General features: G+C 38.7%; 1 protein-coding gene across 1 annotated transcript in view; it reads right to left on the bottom strand.

The window, feature by feature from the left end:
* Window positions 1-17,653: 17,653 nt before the first annotated feature.
* ccdc71 (coiled-coil domain containing 71) overlaps window positions 17,654-21,440 on the bottom strand; it is a 49,308-nt gene continuing 45,521 nt past the window's right edge. The window contains exon 3 of the mRNA XM_022664047.2: window positions 17,654-19,442. Within this exon, the coding sequence (XP_022519768.1) occupies window positions 19,416-19,442 (27 nt within the window). The 3' untranslated portion in view covers window positions 17,654-19,415. The remainder of the gene's footprint in view (window positions 19,443-21,440) is intronic.

Here is a 21,440-nt window from a genome sequence, read left to right as displayed (position 1 = left end):
GCTGTAAGCTAATTCTTTATATATACGCCCTAAGGATAAATATTTTACACATTCTTTTCACAACACATTTTGAATGTGATTTCATTAAGTTGTTTTGAGGAAGAGTTTAGTGTCTAACCAAATGCCCCTCTATAAGGCTAAATGTTATAACTAAAGAAAACTTTTTTTCAATCTATTTATCTATTTCTAACTATTCCACTGACCACTAGTTGCTAATGCTAATTTACAAAAAACAAAAGTATGATGTATTCTGTACCCTGTTTTCTGTATCCTGTTTTCCCAAGCAGAACATTCTAATATTATATATATTTTTGTCTTTGCTAATTTGAGATGTGTGTTAAAATGAGTAATCATAATTGTGATGATGAACCAGTCTGCCGTGAGTTTGATTAAGTATCGATTAAAACTGCTGATAAGGAAGAAGTGGAAGCAGATATATAATCTTAACCAGTTGAACATAAAATGGATTAAGCTAACCTGCAAGTATCCCTATAACATCCCTTTTAGTGAAAATTTCATTAAGAATAATAATTGGTAGATTACCGTCTGTAGATTGTATTTAGTTTTATATGCATTTCAGACCACCTCCTGAAGTGGTTTGAGTGATTTGATTTGTATCTGGTATAAATATGTCTTAGACCACCTCCTGAAGTGGTTTGAGTGATCAGTTGTGCATATGTTTCTAGTGCATCTTAGACCTAATCCTAAAATGGTTTATGCAATCATAGTTGATTGGATTCTGTTTTAAATGTGTATTGAGTGTTTATACTTGCATTTTATGTGGTTTGGTCTTGTCCAAATATATATTCCCGATTCTCAACAGGGTGTGAATGGAGTCCCAGGCCTTGTTCTATTGTTATTCATACTCAGGACATCTGTCCCATTGTTAAACCGACTGATAGCCCCTCCCACCATTTGGCAGAATAAAATCGCTTCACAGCCCTGAGTCTGAAGCAAATCAACATCAGCCCTCAGATTGCCTCGACCATCTGGAGCCTGATTTCTCACCTCACCATAATGCCTTTGATTAGAAGTGTGTTAAGACTCATGCCAGCACACAGTCTGCAGAGAATAGGCCTACACTGTGGGCCTGGCATCTAACAGATGTTTTTTTTTTTCCATTAGCCAATCAGATCTGCAAAAAAACTTGGGTTTTTATCAATCTGAGAGTTGTTTATAATTCAGACTAACATGGACTGGATCTGTGTATTAGAAAGAACCTGGTAATACAAAACGTTCGAGATGGGCGATAACGTAAAAATGTACAACACAATATTTATTTGCAATATTTAAAATATATTTTCACAATACACAATATTTAGCCAAATGTTATAACATCAGCAGTGGAAAATAAATATTGATCACATTATCTGTTTGTTTAGGACTGCAGTTGGGTCAGTGTTCTTTAAGCATTAATCTTGTCCACAATATGCAGAAAAAAACATATTAATGATACAATGCAAACATTTATCACAATAAAATCTTATTGCCCACCTCTACGATCCGCATTATAACACAGGAGTTACATATATTGCAATGATATATAATTATGAACTGTAAGCAAGAATATTTCACATTCTTTTTGTAGCAAATTGTAGGAAAATTATCATAGCATGAAAAACAATATTTTATGCAGAATATCAGAGAAATAAAAAAGTTTACTTTCTATTCAATCAGAACAGTGGGATCTGAAGAAACTGCTCTATAGTGGGCACGGGTTAAAACACAACTCAAAATGAACCACTGTTTGATAAAAATATATATCATGTAATCTATTCATTAAAACATCAATAGTGCTTTTGAGAGTTTATATAGTATTGCAAAAAAAAATCAATATATTGATATTTTCTTTCACTCATAACCTTATCCACCCTGAATAGCTAAGCGACCACCTAGCAACACCCTGGAAACCAATAGAAGTGCCACCATCCTAGCAACCATCTTGGACAAAGCATTTACTTAAAAAAAGGAAAGCAACCATGAAGTAACAGACTAGCTACCTGCAAAGCAACCACCTTGGGTATCATAGCAACAACATACCATCCACACAGCTCACATTCCCAAGCTAAGCAACTGCAGCTGCTTAGCAACAGCATGGCAACCACTGAATGCCTAGCAACCAGCTGGTGATAACCAAAGCTTTGTAATTACTTTGTATTTTCTACAGGAAACCTATTCTTATATTTTCTTATCATGTTAAGAAAATGATGGACATCATCTGCTGTGTGTGAGGTGGATCTTTCATGCAGTAAATCTTCCTTCAGCTATGTTCTCTGTTCTTCAGTGCAGAGAGCAGGACAATAGAAGGTTTACAGGCAGGATGAGGCTCATGGTATTAGATGGATTTTCCCAGCTGCACTGCTACTGAGTGATGATTGGTTGGCATTACTGCTACAGAGTCCTAACTGGTTGGCTGTTGAGCTGACCAGCCCAGATGTACAGTGGCTTAGCTTCACTGGCACCTTCAACAAAATCTAGCATATCTTGCATCTCAAAAAGAATCTCCAGAATTTGACAGTAAACATAAATAAACCTTTTGAACTCTAAACGGAAGTCAGTGGAAAGGATCCAATGGATGCATAAAATAGTCAATGGCCAGCAGCTGAGGAAGTTACGGTGCAAGACTAGGAGACCTCTCCCACCAGGGATGCATCCCCATGGCTCCATCGCCATGGCTTGCTGGGCGTGGCTTCGCACGCTTAAACGTTTGTCCGCAAAAAACAGTTCAATGTCGACATTGCTGCTTATTTTAAAACTCATTCTTTATTTGTATATTCTTTTATCTGTTGCACATAAATGCAAGTGATTGGCAAACAAATCTTACATTCTACATTTTCATTTTCTCATTGGCAAGAATGCACCTTAAAAAATTGCTATTCTATGTATTCTATTCTATCTGTTACATGTTTTTGTGAACAATTTAAACAGTGTGCAACAATGAGAGTAAAACTTAATTATTTAACAGGTGATAGCAGGGATGCGTTTGCCTAATTGTTTAGGTTAGGGCTGAAACTTAATAATTTCATTAACTGTAGCTTGTTAAATTGAGACCAAATATATTAACTTAATCGTCTTTTACACTTTTTTCAGGTAAAGATGGTGGATTGTAATTTTGTTTTCAAGAGTCAAGAGGCTTTTATTGCCATTACATCTGAGTACAGGTACACAATGTAACGAAATCATGTTCCCCCGGAACTATGGTGCAACATGGGCAACACAGCAATACAATATACTACAAAATGCACACATGCAACAAATATGCATCATAGGACGGATATGTGTGCGTGCGTGCATGTGTGTGTGTGTGTGTGTGTGTGTGTTTTTAAGGAGTGGTTTGGGGTGAGTGTGGCTACATCTGTGTGTTGAGGAGCCTGACTGCCTGGTGGAAGAAGCTGTTGCAGAGTCTGTTAGTGGAGGATCGGATGCTCCTTTATCTTCTGCCGGACTGTATCAGAGCGAAGAGTTCGTGTGAGGGGTGGGTGGGGTCGTCCACAATGCTGGTGGCTTTGCGGATGCAGCGTGTGGTGTATATCTCGGTGATGGAGAGACTCTGACGATCTTCTCAGCTGTCCTCACTATCCGCTGTAGGGTCTTGCGGTCTAAGATGTTGCAGTTCCCAAACCAGACAGTAATGCAGGTGCTCAAGATGCTTGGTGAGGATGGGAGATGGGACATGTGCTTTCCTCAGTCTCCGCAGGAAGTAGAGACGCTGCTGGGCTTTCTTTGTTATGATGCTGGTGTTGAGGGACCAGTTGAGGTTCTCTGCAATATGAACACAGAGGAACTTTTTTATTTATTTACTTATTTTTTTTTTTTTTACAATTTCTACTGCAGAACCGTTGATGTTCAGCAGGTGGTGGACACCTGGTGCTCTCCTGAAGTCAACAACCATTTTTGGTTTTATCCACATTTATGAGTTATAGATTAGTTGTTGGTTCTGCACAAGTCCTGCACCTCCTCTCTGTATGCTGTCTCGTCGTTCTTGGTGATGAGGCCAACTACAGTTGTGTCGGCCAGTTTTCTGCACACAAGTACGTATGCACGGGAAGCCACGCCCAGCAAGCCATGGTGAGAAAGGATGCAGTTGCGAAACTAGCACCACTATAGCAATGCAGCGTAAGGCTAACGCTGCGATAGCAATGCTAAAACCACAGTGGTGATGCTGAGTAAAACCGGCAGCCAGAGCGATAGTGTTGCTCATAGTGCATTAGCGATGCTAACTGTGCCATAGTGATGTTCACAGCAAAGCACAGTACAGTACTGATCCTAACGCTGATACTAACAGTGTGGTAGCAATGCTGGGTGAGGCTAGCAGCTGATAATTTAGCTACTTTTGATGCTGTTAAAGATGAATACATACACAGCAAAACAAACATATGTAAAGAATGTGCTTCAACTGCACGCCGCTTTAAGGTGGAACGGCTTAATTTTATCCATCCATTGTCAATACCCACTTTTGGCTTAATTATATTATCAAAAAAGCTAATAAACTGGTCAGTTTGACAAATGCATTCATACCACAGTAACAGTTTTGTCTTTACACAGCTTCACTTTACAAATAATACGTAAAATATAAAGTATATAAGCAAAGATATGAACAAACATGAAGTAACACATTAGCCAAAGTAATGATAATGTTACCTTGTCACTGAATATATACAGGTCCTTCTCAAAAAATAGCATATTGGGATAAAGTTCATTCTTTTCCATAATGAAATGATAAAAATGATCAGATAAAAACTTTCATATGTTTGAGATTCATTGCACACCAACTGAAATATTTCAGGTCTTTTATTTTTTTAATAGTGATGATTTTGGCATACAGCTCATGAAAACCCAAAATTCCTTTCTCACAAAATTAGCATATCATGAAAAGGTTCTCTAAACGAGCTATTAACCTCATCATCTGAATCAACAAATGAACTCTTAACACCTGCAAAACATTCCTGAGGCTTTTAAAAACTCTCAGCCTGGTTCATTACTCAAAATGGCAATCATGGGTAAGACTGCCGACCTGACTGCTGTCCAGGAGGCCATCATTGACACCCTCAAGCAAGAGGGTAAGACACAGAAATAAATTTCTGAACGAATAGGCTGTTCCCAGAGTGCTGTATCAAGGCACCTCAGTGGGAAGTCTGTGGGAAGGAAAAAATGTGGCAGAAAACACTGCACAACGAGAAGAGGTGACCAGACCCTGAGGAAGATTGTGGAGAAGGGCCGATTCCTAACCTTGGGGGACCGGCGGAAGCAGTGGACTGAGTGAATCAGTGGTCTGGAGTAGAAACAGCGACAGCCATCGTGCACAGGCGTGTGCAGGAAATGGGCTACAGGTGCCGCATTCCCCAGGTCAAGCCACTTTTGAACCAGAAAAAGCTGCAGTAGCGCCAGACCTGGGCTACAGAGAAGCAGCACTGGACTGTTGCTCAATTTTTGCATGTCTTTCGGAAATCAGGTGCCAGAGTCTGGAGGAAGACTGAGGAGAAGGAAATGCCAAAATGCCTGAAGTCCAGTGTCAAGTACCCACAGTCAGTGATGGTCTGGGGTTCCATGTCAGCTGCTGGTGTTGGTCCACTGTGTTTTATCAAGGGCAGGGTCAATGCAGCCAGCTATCAGGAGATTTTGGAGCACCGACCAAGTATTGAGTGCATAACTGAACATAATTTTTTGAACGTTGACTTTTTTGTATTAAAAACACTTTTCTTTTATTGGTTGGATGAAATATGTTTTTTTTTTTTTTTTACTTTTTTGCCAAAATCATCAATATTAAAACAATAAAAGGCTTAAACTCCTTCAGTTGTGTGTAATGAATCTAAAATATATGAAAGTCTAATGTTTATCAGTACATTACAGAAAATAATGAACTTTATGAGAAGGACCTGTATTAAAATGTTTTATCAAATACATTTTAATAATAACTTCTGGCGCCGTACTGACAGCCTTTTCAGTAGTTCTGTCATTTGTGTACTGTTTTTAGGGCTTTTATCACTAGTTTATTGATTACTTGAAATCCGCTTCCATGAGCGTGTGTAAGACAATCGTTTACACGAGGGAAGAGCTGCTGGCGCTGCGCACCAAGACCTGGCTCACCCCGACACGCTGGATGCTAACGTGGAGCTACCTGGCTTCTCTACAGTGAGGGCGTAAAGTTGGGGGGTTTGCGCTTTTCGTTAACACCAGATGGGGCAACCCTGGACATGTGAACGTGAAGGAGGTGATTTGCTGACGGGGCATTGAACTGTAAGCGGTGAGTCTCCTACCTTATTACATGCTGCGGGAGTTCTCTCTTGCGATCCTCGTCTGTGTTTACATACCGCACAGAGCGGACGTGCAGGCGGCGTGTGACGTCACCATCACTGGGTGCAAGAACAACAGCGGCAACCCAGTAGATGGGGGTGTGGACAGAGGAAACATGTTTAACAACTTTTACAACAAGTTTGACCGTCCTGCTACTGCTGCCCCCTTCTCCTACCCTCCAGCAGCATCACCATCATCACCATCTCCATCACCTTCAACTCCATCACCACCACCACACTCACCTCCATCATCATCTTCATCACCACTATCATCCTCACTTCCACCATCTTCATCATCACCACTACCATCACCCTCACCTCCATCATCATCATGACCACAACCATCTCCCTCACCTCCACCATCTTCATCATCATCACTACCATCAACACTATCAGCTGGCAGACAAATCAGCTCCAGTCCACCAACCTTTACTGCAGACCAAGTCAGGAGACAGCAGAGGACACTTTACCCCAGGAAGGCAGCTGGCTCGGACAGACTGTGCCCCAGAATGCTCAAGGCATGTGCTGTTCAACTGGGTGAGCCCCTCCAACATGTGTTTAACCTGAGTTTGCGTTTAGGGATGGTTCCTGCCACGTGAAAAACAACCTGACTCGTTCCAGTTCCCAAAAAGGCACACCCGAAGGAGCTGAATGACTACAGGCCGGTTGCTTTGACATCTCACGTGATGAAGACCATGGAGTGACTGCTGGACCACCTCAGACCTCAGGTCCACCATGCTGAGGACCCACTCCTGTGAGAAGGTTGGAGTAGAAGATGCCATCCTCTGTCATCTTCTGCACAGAGCTCACGCTCATCTGGACAAGGGGGGAGGTGCTGTGAGGGTCATGTTCTTTGACTTTTCCAGTGCTTTTAACACCATCCAGCCCCTACTACTGAGATACAAGCTGATGAAGATTGAGGTGGATATGCATCTGGTCACCTGGATCACTGACTACCTTACTGGGAGACCACAACATGTCAGGATCAGGGACTGCTCCTCTGATACAGTGATCAGGGGCACCACAGGGGACTGTTCTCTCTCCAGTCCGGTTCACACTGTACACATCAGACTTTAAATGACTCTTTGACACTTTTGTCACTTTTGTGCGGCAACTCTGGCCACACCTTGGACACACCCCATCTATGGACACTCTCAGTCTTGCTGATGCCTATTACACTATTTTTATAGTTCTACCCTATTTTGCATTAGTAGTTCTTTCACTAGTTCATTCATCTACTGTTTACGTATCTTTTGCACTGCTAAATTTAAATTATTATATAACTGTATTTGCACTTTCTGTATGGCTGACATCAGTTATCCTCACTTTAGGCACATGAACTGGTGTTCACTGTCTATTGTGTTTAACTGCACTACCTCCATTCTCCATTACACACACTAAATACTGAACTTTTACACTTCCTTACACTCTATTTTTTACTTTATTGTATTTATATGTACCATTATATTTTATCATTTTGTAACTTTGTGTATCATACCTGCTATCATACGTGCTGCTGGATGTCTAAAATTTTCCCTCTGGGATCAATAAAGTATCCATCAATCCGTCCATCCATCCATCCATCCCTCTATCCATCCATCTGTCACTGTCAGCCTCAATGACTGTACATCAGAAACTTTGGTGAGCAGCACAGGAGCACCACAGGGGACTGTACTCTCCCTGTTCATTTACACACTCTACACCTCAGACTTCCAAAACAAATGTGAGACATGCAACTCTCCACATGCAGACATTGTCTTACGACACTGCCATTGTGGCCTGTGTACGGGAAGGGAAGGAGTACAGACACCTTGTGGAAGACTTTGTGGAGTGGTGCAAGAGGAACAACCTGCTGCACACATCTAGGACTGGTGCATCTGGATGATAGGCTGGACTGGTCAGCCCAAACAGACATCCTGTACAGAAAGGGGCAGAGCCGGCTCTACTTCCTGAGGAGGCCGGGGTCCTTTTAGATCTGTAGGAAGCTCCTGCAGATGTTCTATCAGACTGTGGTGTCCAGCTGTCTTTTCGCTGCTGTGGTGTGCTGGGGAAGAAGCATGAGGGATGAGATGCATATTGACAAGCTGGCAGAGCTGGTGGCAGAGAGCAGGACACTGCACAAACTGCTCTCCATCATGGATGATGATGGTCACCCACTGCAAACCATCGACACAGAGCTGCTCTACAGACAGACTCAGGAGATTCTTTATCCTGAGAGCAATCAAACTCTTCAACTTCTCCCAGTAGAGCCGGAGGAGAGAGGAGGACAGTTGAGGAACGAGTCTTTTTTTAATTCTCAGCCTATTTTTATCTGTACTATAATCACACTCTGTACAACATGTAAATCTGCACTCTGTGACTCTATTGATATTTTACTGTGCATCCTGTACATTTTCACTCTTGGACACTATTGATTCTTTATGGTACATTTATTCTGTATTACTGCACTACCTCATATCTACGGCTGGTTACTTTCATACTTAGTTGTTTTTCATATTTATATATTCATGTATATATTCATTATTCATCATTTTTTTATTTTTACTTAAATCTAATAGGGGATAGTTAATATTTCAAATCTAAGTTAGAATCTTCTATAGTTTTATATTTCTTACTGTGCTTTCTTACTCTCCTATTATTGTTGTCTTATTTGCCTGCCTGCCTGTTTTTAAATTAATAAAAATAACCATTTCTACTATGTATCTTTTTCAAAATTAATTTTAATGTATTATTAAAACATCAGGCCGTATGTTTTTTCGTTTTGGAGACCTCTCTGGTGAGAATATGTAGTTGCACAGAGCATATAGTACAGTACTTTTAATGCAGGTTCATGTAAATAACCTCTAGTGTAAAATTCTGTGTTCTTTGCCCAACTGGGAACCAAGATATTTTCTCCACGGGTTCTATGTGGACCCACATTTGAATTTCAGTGATGTGTTACTTCATGCTTAGTAATTGGCCCAGAAAGGGTAAATGTGGGCCCCGTCTGGGTTGCATAGTCTGAGATCTCCAATATTAAAGTAGCAGTCTGTAAGTTTGGGCGATTTAGTGACAATTTATCAATTTACATAATTTTATGTGTAATTGCACAGAGAATGAGGAAAAGTATTTTTAATGCAGTTTAATGTAAATAAACTGCTGTGTTAAATTGTGATTTTGTGTATATTATTGTTTTGTTTATTTTATTCATTTATGAAATACACCCAACAAACCTTCAACACCACTTTGTTTTTAGAATGAATATATTAGATGTTGGAGAGATGGCTGTGCCGTTACACTGATATCATTAATTGCAATATTTTGTGCCCTCCTAACTCTTTAATTAAAGACAACATATTAGGGACAGCTGCTTTTACATATATTTGGCATCTATTAGTTATGTCATTTTGTTTATGTGTGACATGGTTTATGTTATGTAGCTCATGTTTTAATATATAATCCCCAGCCCAAAAGGGCTTCATTTAAAGTCACACAGAAACCTGTATTTACTTTAAACAGTGCTCAGTTCTTCAGCAGGCTGGCCGGGCCTGGTCAGGCCGTGGGTGTGTATCTCCTCAGGTTGCAGCCTTATGTAGCCAGTTGTAGACAAATGGCCAGTGTAAACGCTAATCAGTGGGGAATTATGGGAGATGTAGTTCTCCCTCAGCAGCCATTTTAAGCTCAATATACATAAAAAAAAACACATACACCCACACAGCTTCACTGCTATTGCTCGGGCTCTGGGATGTTCTCACATGCAGCACAAACTGGATCCAACTGACTTGTCCAGGTATAGGTGAAATCTACTGTGCTGTTCATTAAATAGTTTGTCTACTCTACTACTGTCACAGTACCTTGAGGTATAAATTCATTGTGATCATAATTTTTACGTATTTATTTTATTTTATTTGCATTTCATTATGGCTAATTAAGCTACTTTAAAGGTATCAACAGCTTCATACATTTTAAAATTGTGGACTGGCTACAATCCAAAATGTGACTTACGATAATCTACTGGTACTCTGATATGAAACTCAAAAAAGCCAAAAAGCATCTAAAATATATTTGTTAAAACATGTTAAAAAGTTTTAAAATGTTTCTTACATTATCTTTAATATTAGATTTTATTATTTGCCTTTCTTTTATTTTTCTGGTTATTGTGTTTATATTTTAGTTTTTTTTTTTTTTAGCATTTTTATCCTTTTTAGCTGGTAAAATAATATTAATCATAACATATTTATTTAGATTTTATTCATTTTATTATCCTTGTACTAATTTACTTTGCCATTTTGCATCTTAGCATTTACATAGCACCAATTACTAGTCGTTTTTGATGTTGCATAATTTTTTAATGTATTAATTTTGCTAATCTCTATTTGATTTAAATAATGGCTTCTTTTGTGCTGGTGTTTTTGTTTACCTCTTGTGTATGTACCATATTTTGAGCTGAATTTTAAGGGTATGGAGATGCTATGTAAATAAAGCTTATTGTTATTACTTTGGCACACACTTAAAGAATTAAAAAGGTATGAATTCAGTTTTCTAAAAAAAAAAAGCCTTAAATTGTCTTAAATAAATAAACTTATTTAATGGCAGACTGAATTAAGCAGAACCAACAGCATTATTTATTGCTCTGGCTTTTTGTTCAGTTTTTTGTGTGTTGTTCAGGTACACACAAAGGAAATCTAAATATGTGTAATAGCAATTATTGTATAAGAGAAATACTTCATATTCTTGAAAAATGTCACTTTTGGCCTTGACTGTATGGTACTGTAGACTAGAGGAAACTTTGAATTTTACAATTTTGCACTGGACTCTATTTTTAACTTACAAACACATCCATTTTGCGTGCCAATTTATGTTTCATTAAAATATTGGTTTGTCAGAAAATACCGAAAATCCAGTAATTAACACTGCAGATATTGGTAAAAAATTTTTTAGAATTGTTATTTTCTAAAAGACTATGCCATGCTGTACAAATTTGAAAGCAAAAGTCAATTAATTAGCTGGGTTTGTTCGAATCAGAATATAAATCTTTACATTTGTGTATAACAATTATTTTATCCTGATCTAATTTGATTTTAGAACTGTCCATTTTCTTTTAAGTACAACCAAGGCACATCTATGAGACAACGGTTTAGAAGCAACTTGTCGGGCTTTAGGACCCAGATGCCGACCAGAAGCCAATAAATTCTGTTTGGGTTTCCTCTACAGTTCTCACCCTCATTTCCCATCCCCCCAATCTCTTTCTTCCACCAGGTTCTGAAACAGCCAGCCGGGTGAATATCACAGAGCCAGACATCCAGGCAGTGATATTAAATATATACAATATAAAACAGCTTACAGCTCAGACCAGTTCACTATACTCACTCATCCTGCAGCCCAGTGAACACTTCCTAATGAATAATGAGAGCACTCATATAGTAATGACATTGGTGTGAAAAACTACTCATTTGGCCACATTAAGAGAATGGACAGTAGTAAAATAAGTGAGCCGTGTGCAGATATACGAGCAGCTACTCCAGTCTGAAGTCTTTAAGGAAACGGATCCATAAGAAAATGCTCGGCCGGCTCAGTCAGACAAGCACCATTAGCTCTGCCACATGCTGTGAACTACGGCAATGCAGGGGTCCAAGCACTGTCTACCCAAAGGAATATGAGGGATTGGGTGGTAGGCCTAATGTTAAAATGCTGGGCCATTTCTATCTTCAAGTGGCATAAGTGGGTCTTTGAGTCTTTTAAAAGTCACATTCTTCACTCTCAAAAAATAAAACAATTGGGTGTGGAGACCCTAATTGTTCAACAACTACCAACATAGAAAAATGTAGAATCACATGTACCATTAAATTAACAAGTTTGTCCTGAGCCACAGATCTCACTCCTATAAAATGCATTTTCCACTTGGTGGTAATAAAGCACAATTTTGATGAAGATTGGCAAGCCAGGCTGAAGCCTGAAAACATGGTGAAGGTAGTTTCACACACTGATATGGCTAATGGCCAATCTATACTTCTGCGTTAACCCTTCGGTGTAGCCTACACATAGCCTGTGGGTGGCCATTGACCCTATGCCATAGCCCGACACGCACCTCCCCAGAAATGAAATTAAGCATCGCACCACGCAGAGAGCAGCAGCTGGGATTGGTTTGCTAAGCATTCCACACATTCCAGGCTTCACAGTCTAAACTGCAGACGATGCAGCTTATACAATACAATTATAAACACAGGCAGCTATATAGGATGCTCGTGCAGGCTACACCGTTGCATCATGCTAAGCTAATGCATAAGTATATATTGGCCATAAGCCTCTAAAAGTAAACATTTCCCCACATTTGTTAAAAATGGTTAATTATTTATTTGAAAATAATTTTAATCACAATTTCATTGCTAAACGTACAAAGTACACTGCTGCTTTACCAATAAAATATAGTCATAATACCAAAATATGGTCAGCTTGTTACCCATACAATCATTATAGAGCATTACAGAGCTCCCTCTACACTTCCTGTAGCGTATTACAGTATGTCAGATTGAGCGTTACCCATACAATCATTATAGAGCATAATAGAGCTCCCTCTACACATCCTGTAGCGCAGGGATGGGCAACTGGCGGCCCGGGGGCCGCACACAGCCCTCGTCATCACTCAGTGCGGCCCGCGAATAGATCAAAAATAATTTCATAATTTCATAATTAAAAAAAAAAACAAAAAAAAAAAACGTAATTCTACTTTTGACCGCTAGAGGGCGCTGCCAAACAACCACGAAAATTGACATTGACATCCAGTCCATTGTGAGCCAGCAGGCCAAACCACAGCTCTCTCATTAGCTTCAATAAATGTTGGGCCTCTGTGGTCTAGTTTTCTGCTATTATTGAATGAGCTATTTGCAATCAGTTTTTAAATCTTTTTTGTTCTTTGTTATAAATGAGTTCAAATGCCTTTTGCACTTTTATGAGCAAATGTTTTGTCCTTGTTGCTTATGAAGGACTTGTTATAATGAACTTATTTTACACAGAGGAACTACTGTATTTGCAATCAGTTTTTTAAGCAAACTTTTTGTTCTTTGATATGAAGGACTTCCTTTTTGCACTTTTTTTAAGCAAACGGTTTGTCTTTTGCCGTATTAAAATGCATTAATATGCAGAAAATAGTTGTTGATAAATGTTGGTGCTGTAAACATACAGATATAAATTCATATAAAATTTGTTCTTATTGAAAATCATTTGTAGCGTTTTTCATATTCAATTATTTGAAGTGCGAGGTCATGTGGCCCTCCAATGGTCATGCTGAAAAAAATGTGGCCCTCTCCATCATGGAAGTTGCCCATCCCTGCTGTAGCGTATTAAGGTATGTCAGATTGAGTGTTACCCATACAATCATTATAGAGCTCCCTCTACACTTCCTGTAGCGTATTACAGTATGTCATATTGAGTGTTAGCCATACAATCATTGTAGAGCATTATAGAGCTCCCTCTACACTTCCTGTAGCGTATTACAGTATGTCATATTGAGTGTTACCCATACAATCATTATACAGCATTATAGAGCTCCCTCTACACTTCCTGTAGCGTATTAAAGTATGTCAGATTGAGTGTTACCTATACAATCATTATACAGCATTATAGAGCTCCCTCTACACTTCCTGTAGCGTATTACAGTATGTCATATTGAGTGTTAGCCATACAATTATTGTAGAGCATTATAGAGCTCCCTCTACACTTCCTGTAGCATATTGCAGTATGTCAGATAGAGTGTTACCATAGACTGTATATAGCTGGACAGAGCATCGTCTCTTAAAAGTGAAGCCACCACAGGTCGGGCGCCCCCTGCTGTTCGGCTGCAGAAAGCTGTGTAACTCCACCCATTCCCATAGGTTTCAATGGCAAAACAGACAACATTCAATCACGTTTTTTTCTAATATACTGTAATTCTACCTTCTTTATTTAAATGCAGCAGCTAGTGTAACCTCTGCTTATATTGTCAAATTTTTATATCCCCACAGAATTCGGTTTTTAAAACGTTATTCAGCTCTATTCAAAAAAGATGTGGTTATGGTAAAAGGGCTGGTTATGGGCGGGACCAATAATAGACCGTCAGCTCCGCTCCGCCCCACTCTGCAGCCTGTGACCACGAGGCAGCCCTCAGGGGCGGGGTTATTTAAATGAGTAGGCTGCTCTCCACAGTCTTTCTCCCTCCTCTGGTCTCTACTGCGCAGAATCAGGTGGCAGGATCGCCAACATGGCGGAAGATTTTGGCTTCATTTTCATTGAATGAATGGGAACGGAGACACGGCGTCCATCTTTTTTACAGTCTCTGAGTGTTACCCATACAACTATTATACAGCACTATAGAGCTCCCTCTACACTTCCTGTAGCATACTGCAGTATGTCAGATAGAGTGTTACCCATACAATCATTATACAGTATTATAGAGCTCCCTCTACACTTCCTGTAGTGTATTGCAGTATGTCATATCGAGTGTTACCCATACAATCATTGTAGAGCATTACAGAGCTCCCTCTACACTTCCTGTAGCGTATTACAGTATGTCATATTGAGTGTTAGCCATACAATCATTGTAGAGCATTATAGAGCTCCCTCTACACTTCCTGTAGCATATTGCAGTACGTCAGATAGAGTGTTACCCATACAACTATTATACAGCACTATAGAGCTCCCTCTACACTTCCTGTCGCATACTGCAGTATGTCAGATAGTGTTACCCATACAATCATTATACAGTATTATAGAGCTCCCTCTACACTTCCTGTAGTGTATTGCAGTATGTCATATCGAGTGTTACCCATACAATCATTGTAGAGCATTACAGAGCTCCCTCTACACTTCCTGTAGCGTATTACAGTATGTCATATTGAGCTTGTTATGTGTATATACCTACAGTGGTGAGAAACAGTGTTTGCCCCCTTCCTGATTTTTTGCATGTTTGTCACATTAAAAGTTTCGGAACATCAAACCAATTTAAATATTAAAGACAACACAGATAAACACAAAATGCTATTTATAAAAAAAGGTGTTTATTTTTGAGGGAGAAAAAAAATCCAAACCTACATGTGTGAAAAAGTGATTGTCCCCTAAACTTAATAGCTGGTTGGGCCACCCTTAGAAGCAACAACTGCAACCAAGCGCTTGCGATAACTTGTGGAGGAATTTTGGCCCACACATATTTGCAGAATTGTTGTAATTCAGCCTCCCTGGAGGGTTTTTGAGCATGAACAGCCTTTTTAAGGTCATGCCACAGTATCTCAATAGGATTCAGGTTAGGACTTTGACTAGGCCACTCCAAATTCTTCATTTTGTTTTTCTTCAGCCATTCAGAGGTGGACTTGGTGTGTTTTGGATCACTGTCCTGCTGCAGAACCCAAGTTCATTTCAGCTTGAGGTCACGAACAGATGGTCGGACGGTAGACAGCACAAGTCATAATTCCATTTATCACAGCAAGTCTTCCAGGCCCTGACGCAGCAAAACAGCCACAGACCATCACACTACCACCACCATGTTTTACTGTTGGTATGTTCTTTTTCTGGAATACAGTGTTTCTTTTACGCCGGATGTACTGGGACACAAACCTTCCAAACTTTTGTCTCATCGGTCCACAGAATGTTTTCCCAAAAGTCTTGGGGATCATTAAGATGTGTTCTGGAAAAAATGAGACAAGCTTTATTAATGTTCTTTTTGCTTAGCAGTGTTTTTTCTCTACTGAGGCAAGTAAGGCCTGCAGTGCTTTGGATGTTGTTGTGGGTTTTTTGAGATGAGTCGTCGCTGCACTCCTGCTGTAATTTGGGCGGTCCATCACTCCTGGGAAGGTTCCCCACTGTTTCATGTCTTCGCCATTTGTGGACAATGGCTCTCACTGTGGCTTGCTGGATTCCCAAAGCTTTGGAAATGGCTTCATAACCCTTTCCAGACTGATAATTACCTTCTTTCTCAATTGTTTCTTAATTTCTGTGGATCTTGTCGTGATGTGTAGCTTTTAAGGACCTTTTGGTGGACTTAATTTTGTCAGGCAAGTCTTATTTAAGTGATGTCTTGATTTAGAACAGGTGTGGCAATCAGGCCTGGGTGTGGCTACAGACATTGTACTCAGGTGTCAGAAACCACAGTGATGATATGTTTTAACAAGGGGGCAATCACTTTTTCACACAGGACCATATAGGTTTGGATTTGTTTTGTCCCTAAATAATAAACACACCTTAATTTAAAAATAGCATTTTGTGTTTACCCGTGTTGTCTTTGACTAATATTTAAATGGTTTGATGTTCCGAAACATTTAAGTGTGAAAAACATGCAAAAAATCAGGAATCTCTTTCTCTCTCGCTCTATATATATATATAAGTAGGTAAATAGGAGAAATTTTAGATTTATTTGTGTCAGTTTCACACAATTTAAATACCAATGTTCTTCACAGCATGTTTACACTATTCATTTGATTGAGCAGTTACTGTAAGTCAAATTTGGGAGTGAGTTTAAGAGGATTTCTACATGCATATGCTCACAATTATTACTGTCACAATTATTTTGTCACACTGCAAGAGATGGTATTATGTTAATGTAAACACAAGTAAAATTGTGCAAAAACAGCAAGTGCTCATTGCCTGATGCTGCTGTTTTTGAGTGTAGAAAGAGGTGGGCAGAGTCAGGATCACCTCCCTCAGCGAATGCTATTGGCTGATATCTCCAGGCTTTGTGACTGACATTCTACTACCAGCAGCCTTCACAAACAAAGACAGCAGGAAAGTTTGCTAAAAGTCAAACTTTGGATTTATCTAAATAATAATAATAGTAATAATCCAGGGTTACATGTACAATATATATTATTAGGCTAAGCCAAGCCCGGCACTGTTAACACGGCATTAGCGCCCTCTGATCTCCGGGGCTGTGTGCCTGGATTCAGTGTCTGAAATGAGCCGATTTTTGAGGCTCATATCATGGCTTCAGTGTCTGGAATGACCCGCTCACCAGCACTGTTTACCTGGCTTTTGGCTTTTAGATCATCTCGTTCTACGGCGCTGAAGCGGGTCCAATAGCGGCTCATTGGAGGACAGTGACACCGCGTTAACAGTGCCCGGCTAAGTTTAGCCTAATAGTATATTGTCAGTGTAACCCCAGATTATTACTATTATTATTTAGATAAATGCAAAGCTTTTAGCATAGCTAGCTAACTGCTGTCCCTGTTTAAACAAAAACAACAAAACAAAAGCGTTGCATCAGGGGCAAAAAGAGCCGGCTCCTTGAGAATCAACTCTCTTGGATTACGAGTAAGAACCAGAATTGGGGGGCACCGTTTCAAAAAACCTCCTATATGTCAATCATACTGTATTTTTTTGAAGAAATGAAGACAGAAATTAAGAAGAAATGGACAGGGCATTTTTAAATACTTTAATTCACAACTTCTTAATATTAACTAAAGATACAACACTGACATTTACAGCTTTCAAGGTCACAGATTCAACTGCATAAAAAAATAACCAGTTGGTAATAAACAAAACAAAAAAAAAAAAACAAAAAAAAAAAGAGAAAGATGAAGTGTGTTCTGATCGTGGGAGTAGGCCGAGGTAAAAACTGGATGTAAGCAGTTACTGCAGCTGTCAGAAAGAGGGCTGAAAAAAGGATGTTTATGACATCAGAGTTTTAGATGTAACATACCTCCTCCAGAACAACCAGTTCGATAACAATGCGAAGTCAGATGGGAGGGGTTGCCAAAAAGGCATTTGACGCTGATATTTATGCTGCAACAGCCTTAAACATTACATCCATATCTAAGCCCGTCTAACTATGTATATTTGAAAATAATCAAACGAAAAAAATAACACTATATATAACTGAAAACACAAAACAAACAAAAATCAATCTTTTCAGCCATTTTAGAAACTTGCTGCTCTTGTAAATGTTAGTAAACCCAGTAGGTTTGTCACCATGATAACATGGATACAGAAACTATGTAAGAGGAGAACCTTTAGACAACCAAAAAATGCTGGAAAATGTAGAACCCCAAACATAAAACTTTTTGGCTGCAGTATCTGGTAAAATCGGCCGAAGTCAGACGGACAAAAACATCTAGATGGAAAAGGGCTATAATGAGGTGTGTTTTTCAGCCAGGTAGTATGTAGGTAGTATGTAGTATGATGATATGATTTGCCAATTTAGATGCTAATGCAAGCGTAGCCCCAGATACTGAGGACCAATTTTAAATACACAATAAGTGGGAATGCTAGTGGCAATATTGTAATCAATAAGCACCAAAATACCAGTGTTGGCACATTAAAAAAAAAAAAAAAAAAAAGACACACGCACGCACAAATAGCCCTCCCCTCCCCCACCAAAACAGTTGGAAAGAAAGATAAAAAAGTAATTGTTACTTTTTTGTCTTTTTCATGCTTTCAGAAGGAGTAAGGCCATCTCTTTCAACCTGTGATAAAAAAAAATATCTTAATCTAATGATGTTTCCAATCTAAAGACATTAACGGTGCAGGGGGTCTAATGAATTGAAGAAATTACACACTTTCTATACTAAGCCTGTAATAATTCCAATACAAACTGAAAATTTCTGAAATTTGAAACATGATCAAAACTGAAAACTGTAAATATGCCCCTTGCTGCCTTTCAAGAATCTTGATTGGATAAAAAAATATTACAATAATAATAATAATAATAATAATAATAATAATAATAATAATAATAATAATAATAATAAGCAGTAAGTTTGCAATTCTAGTAACAATTTATCAGAATTATTTTGTCAGAACTTTATTTCTCAGAAGTTTATTCAATAACAATTTTTAACTAAACCTGTGAAGTATTAACTTGGACCTCACAACATTATTATTATTTTTCCAATTGCCAATCAGTAGCTGGGACTCCCCTATCACCCTATCACACAATGCTATCAGTGCTGGGAGACTGAAGGCTAGCATGCACGTCCTTGCTTTGAACACATCATCAATGGAAAGGCTTCAACACCCTTGGAGGAGGACACTAACTGCTAGCCTGAGTGATGGGGAGAGGGAGGGCCATCCTACCCACCCAGAGAGAGCAAGGCCAATCAAGCTCTCTAGGATTCCTGGCCACGGATGGCTGTGGCACCACCAGTGATCAAACCGGTGATCTCTCGATGATCTGGCCAACGTTTAGATGGCTGCGCCGCTCAGGAGCCCCTAAAGAACCAATTTTAACATTGAAAGTTAAAAACAGTGCTCATGCCATCATGGTAACAAGAACATTTCAACACAAGTAACATATTTAGGCACTTAACATGTATTGAATGTGTTTAATTCTGTACATCCTTACACCCCTCTGCTAAAGAACATCCTTATCCCCCAACCCATGGCAACAGTAGCTGTTTAGGATGCCAATCACAAAGTAAAAATACTGGAGAAAACATTACAGGAACAACAGCTGACAACGTTAATTAAAAACAATTTCCAGCAAGTCCAATCAAATTATTTGCCAAGTTAACATTATTATCTGTATTTCATAAGGAATGCATAGGTAAAGTCTATTAACATGATTTAGCAGTCAATCATCAATAATCATTTTTTAGTTCAGTTCACAATGTTCCGCTGGACAAAAGTCAAGATGTAAAAATTAATGTTCATATTTAATTTAATAAATATAATCGAACCCCCTGCACCTTTAAATCCTTCAAACATAAAAAAAAAAAAAATAGCAATTCACACTTCGTTTTTTGTTTAAAATATAACAAAAATAAATTTATGTATACAAAATATACAAAAACATAAAATTGGAACAACCTAAAATTATATATAATTTTATACAGTATAATATATTGTCTCCTCAAACAGTAGTACACTAGCAAGTGTTTTATTTTTTTACATTTGTTGACTCCCTCAAATCATAGACCCCTGAAGTTGTGCGTCATTCTGTAGTCCTCGTATGGCTTCTGCGTCTTTTTTCTCTTTGAGGAAAATAAATTAGCTTTTCAAAAACTGGCCTCTATCACATTCTTTAGTAAATAAATATGTTCTGAACCCTGTACGTTTTATTCAGTGTACATTTTAGTCCTAATCATCACTGGATTCTCTACATGCTACAGCGGAATGAACTGACGTCCCAGCGCAGCTGCAGAGATCGGCAGGGGACTCTTTTCGGTTCAACACCAGCAAACTCCTACTGCAGGTTTACAGCATATTACACCCAGCCAATCCAACTAATGAACTAACTGCCCTCACTGAGGAGAGCTGAGCGTGTTAAAAAAAGAAAACACTTACCCTGCAGCAGTGTTACCCCAGAACCAGCTTTAAACACTAACATGTTTTACCATTTACTTTATTCTTTAGTCTTGCAGTGAAATAAATGTTTGGTGTTTTTTAACTTGTCATTTTAGTTCATTAAGCCACATTAAGATTTGTCCTTATAATTGGTTTCAGTGGGGAAAAAAAATCATTAAGCCTTTTTGAATTAAGGATTTTAGACTCTATGGTTCTTCAGTTAGCTGGGTTAGCTCTGTGGTTCTGGAGTACCACTGTCCAGCTAGTTTCCCTGCTGTCATCTCAGCAAGAGCAAATAGTTAGTTGATTAGTTAGTTGTTAGTTGATTATTTGGATCAGGTGTGCTGTAATTAGTATAAACTAATGACCTTAAATAAATACTAAACCGGCGGGGAAGTGCTGCTCCTGAACTGCCTTATAAAAGCTCACGATTCAATTTTATTTTTGATTTTAGGGTCACGATTCGATTTTCTTTTTTTCTTTTTTTTTTACAGCAGAGATGCCTATGCCAGTTTTAGATTAGTCTATGGTCAGTCATTGGTTTGATTCATCAAATTTACAATATCTTATTTAAAAAGGTGGGCTTGATATAAGTGATGCAAAGTAATACAAGTGATCTGTAATACACCACATTAGGCACTAATTGTCAAATTAAAATAATTGAATTAAGATATATATGTAATGCCATCTAGTGGCTTTTTTTGGTGGCAGCAGTGTGCACTATTAAAACAGAAATGTGCAACATAACAAAATAAATAATAATAAAAATACAGTAACAGTCATGTAAAAAATTATAGAACAATTAGAGCCTTAACACACTGAACTGTATCCTATTATAACAGTTAAACAGGAAAAATAAATTTTCTTTAACAAAGATATATTAACTTTATCTGAGAGAAAGTACCAAAGGTACAAAAGGTACCA

Source organism: Astyanax mexicanus, chromosome 24 (genome assembly GCF_023375975.1).
Source record: "Astyanax mexicanus isolate ESR-SI-001 chromosome 24, AstMex3_surface, whole genome shotgun sequence".
NCBI classification, from domain to species: Eukaryota; Metazoa; Chordata; class Actinopteri; order Characiformes; family Acestrorhamphidae; genus Astyanax; species Astyanax mexicanus.
The sequence above is the reverse complement of the archived record's forward strand: the minus strand, read 5'-3'. Positions and strand labels throughout refer to the sequence as shown.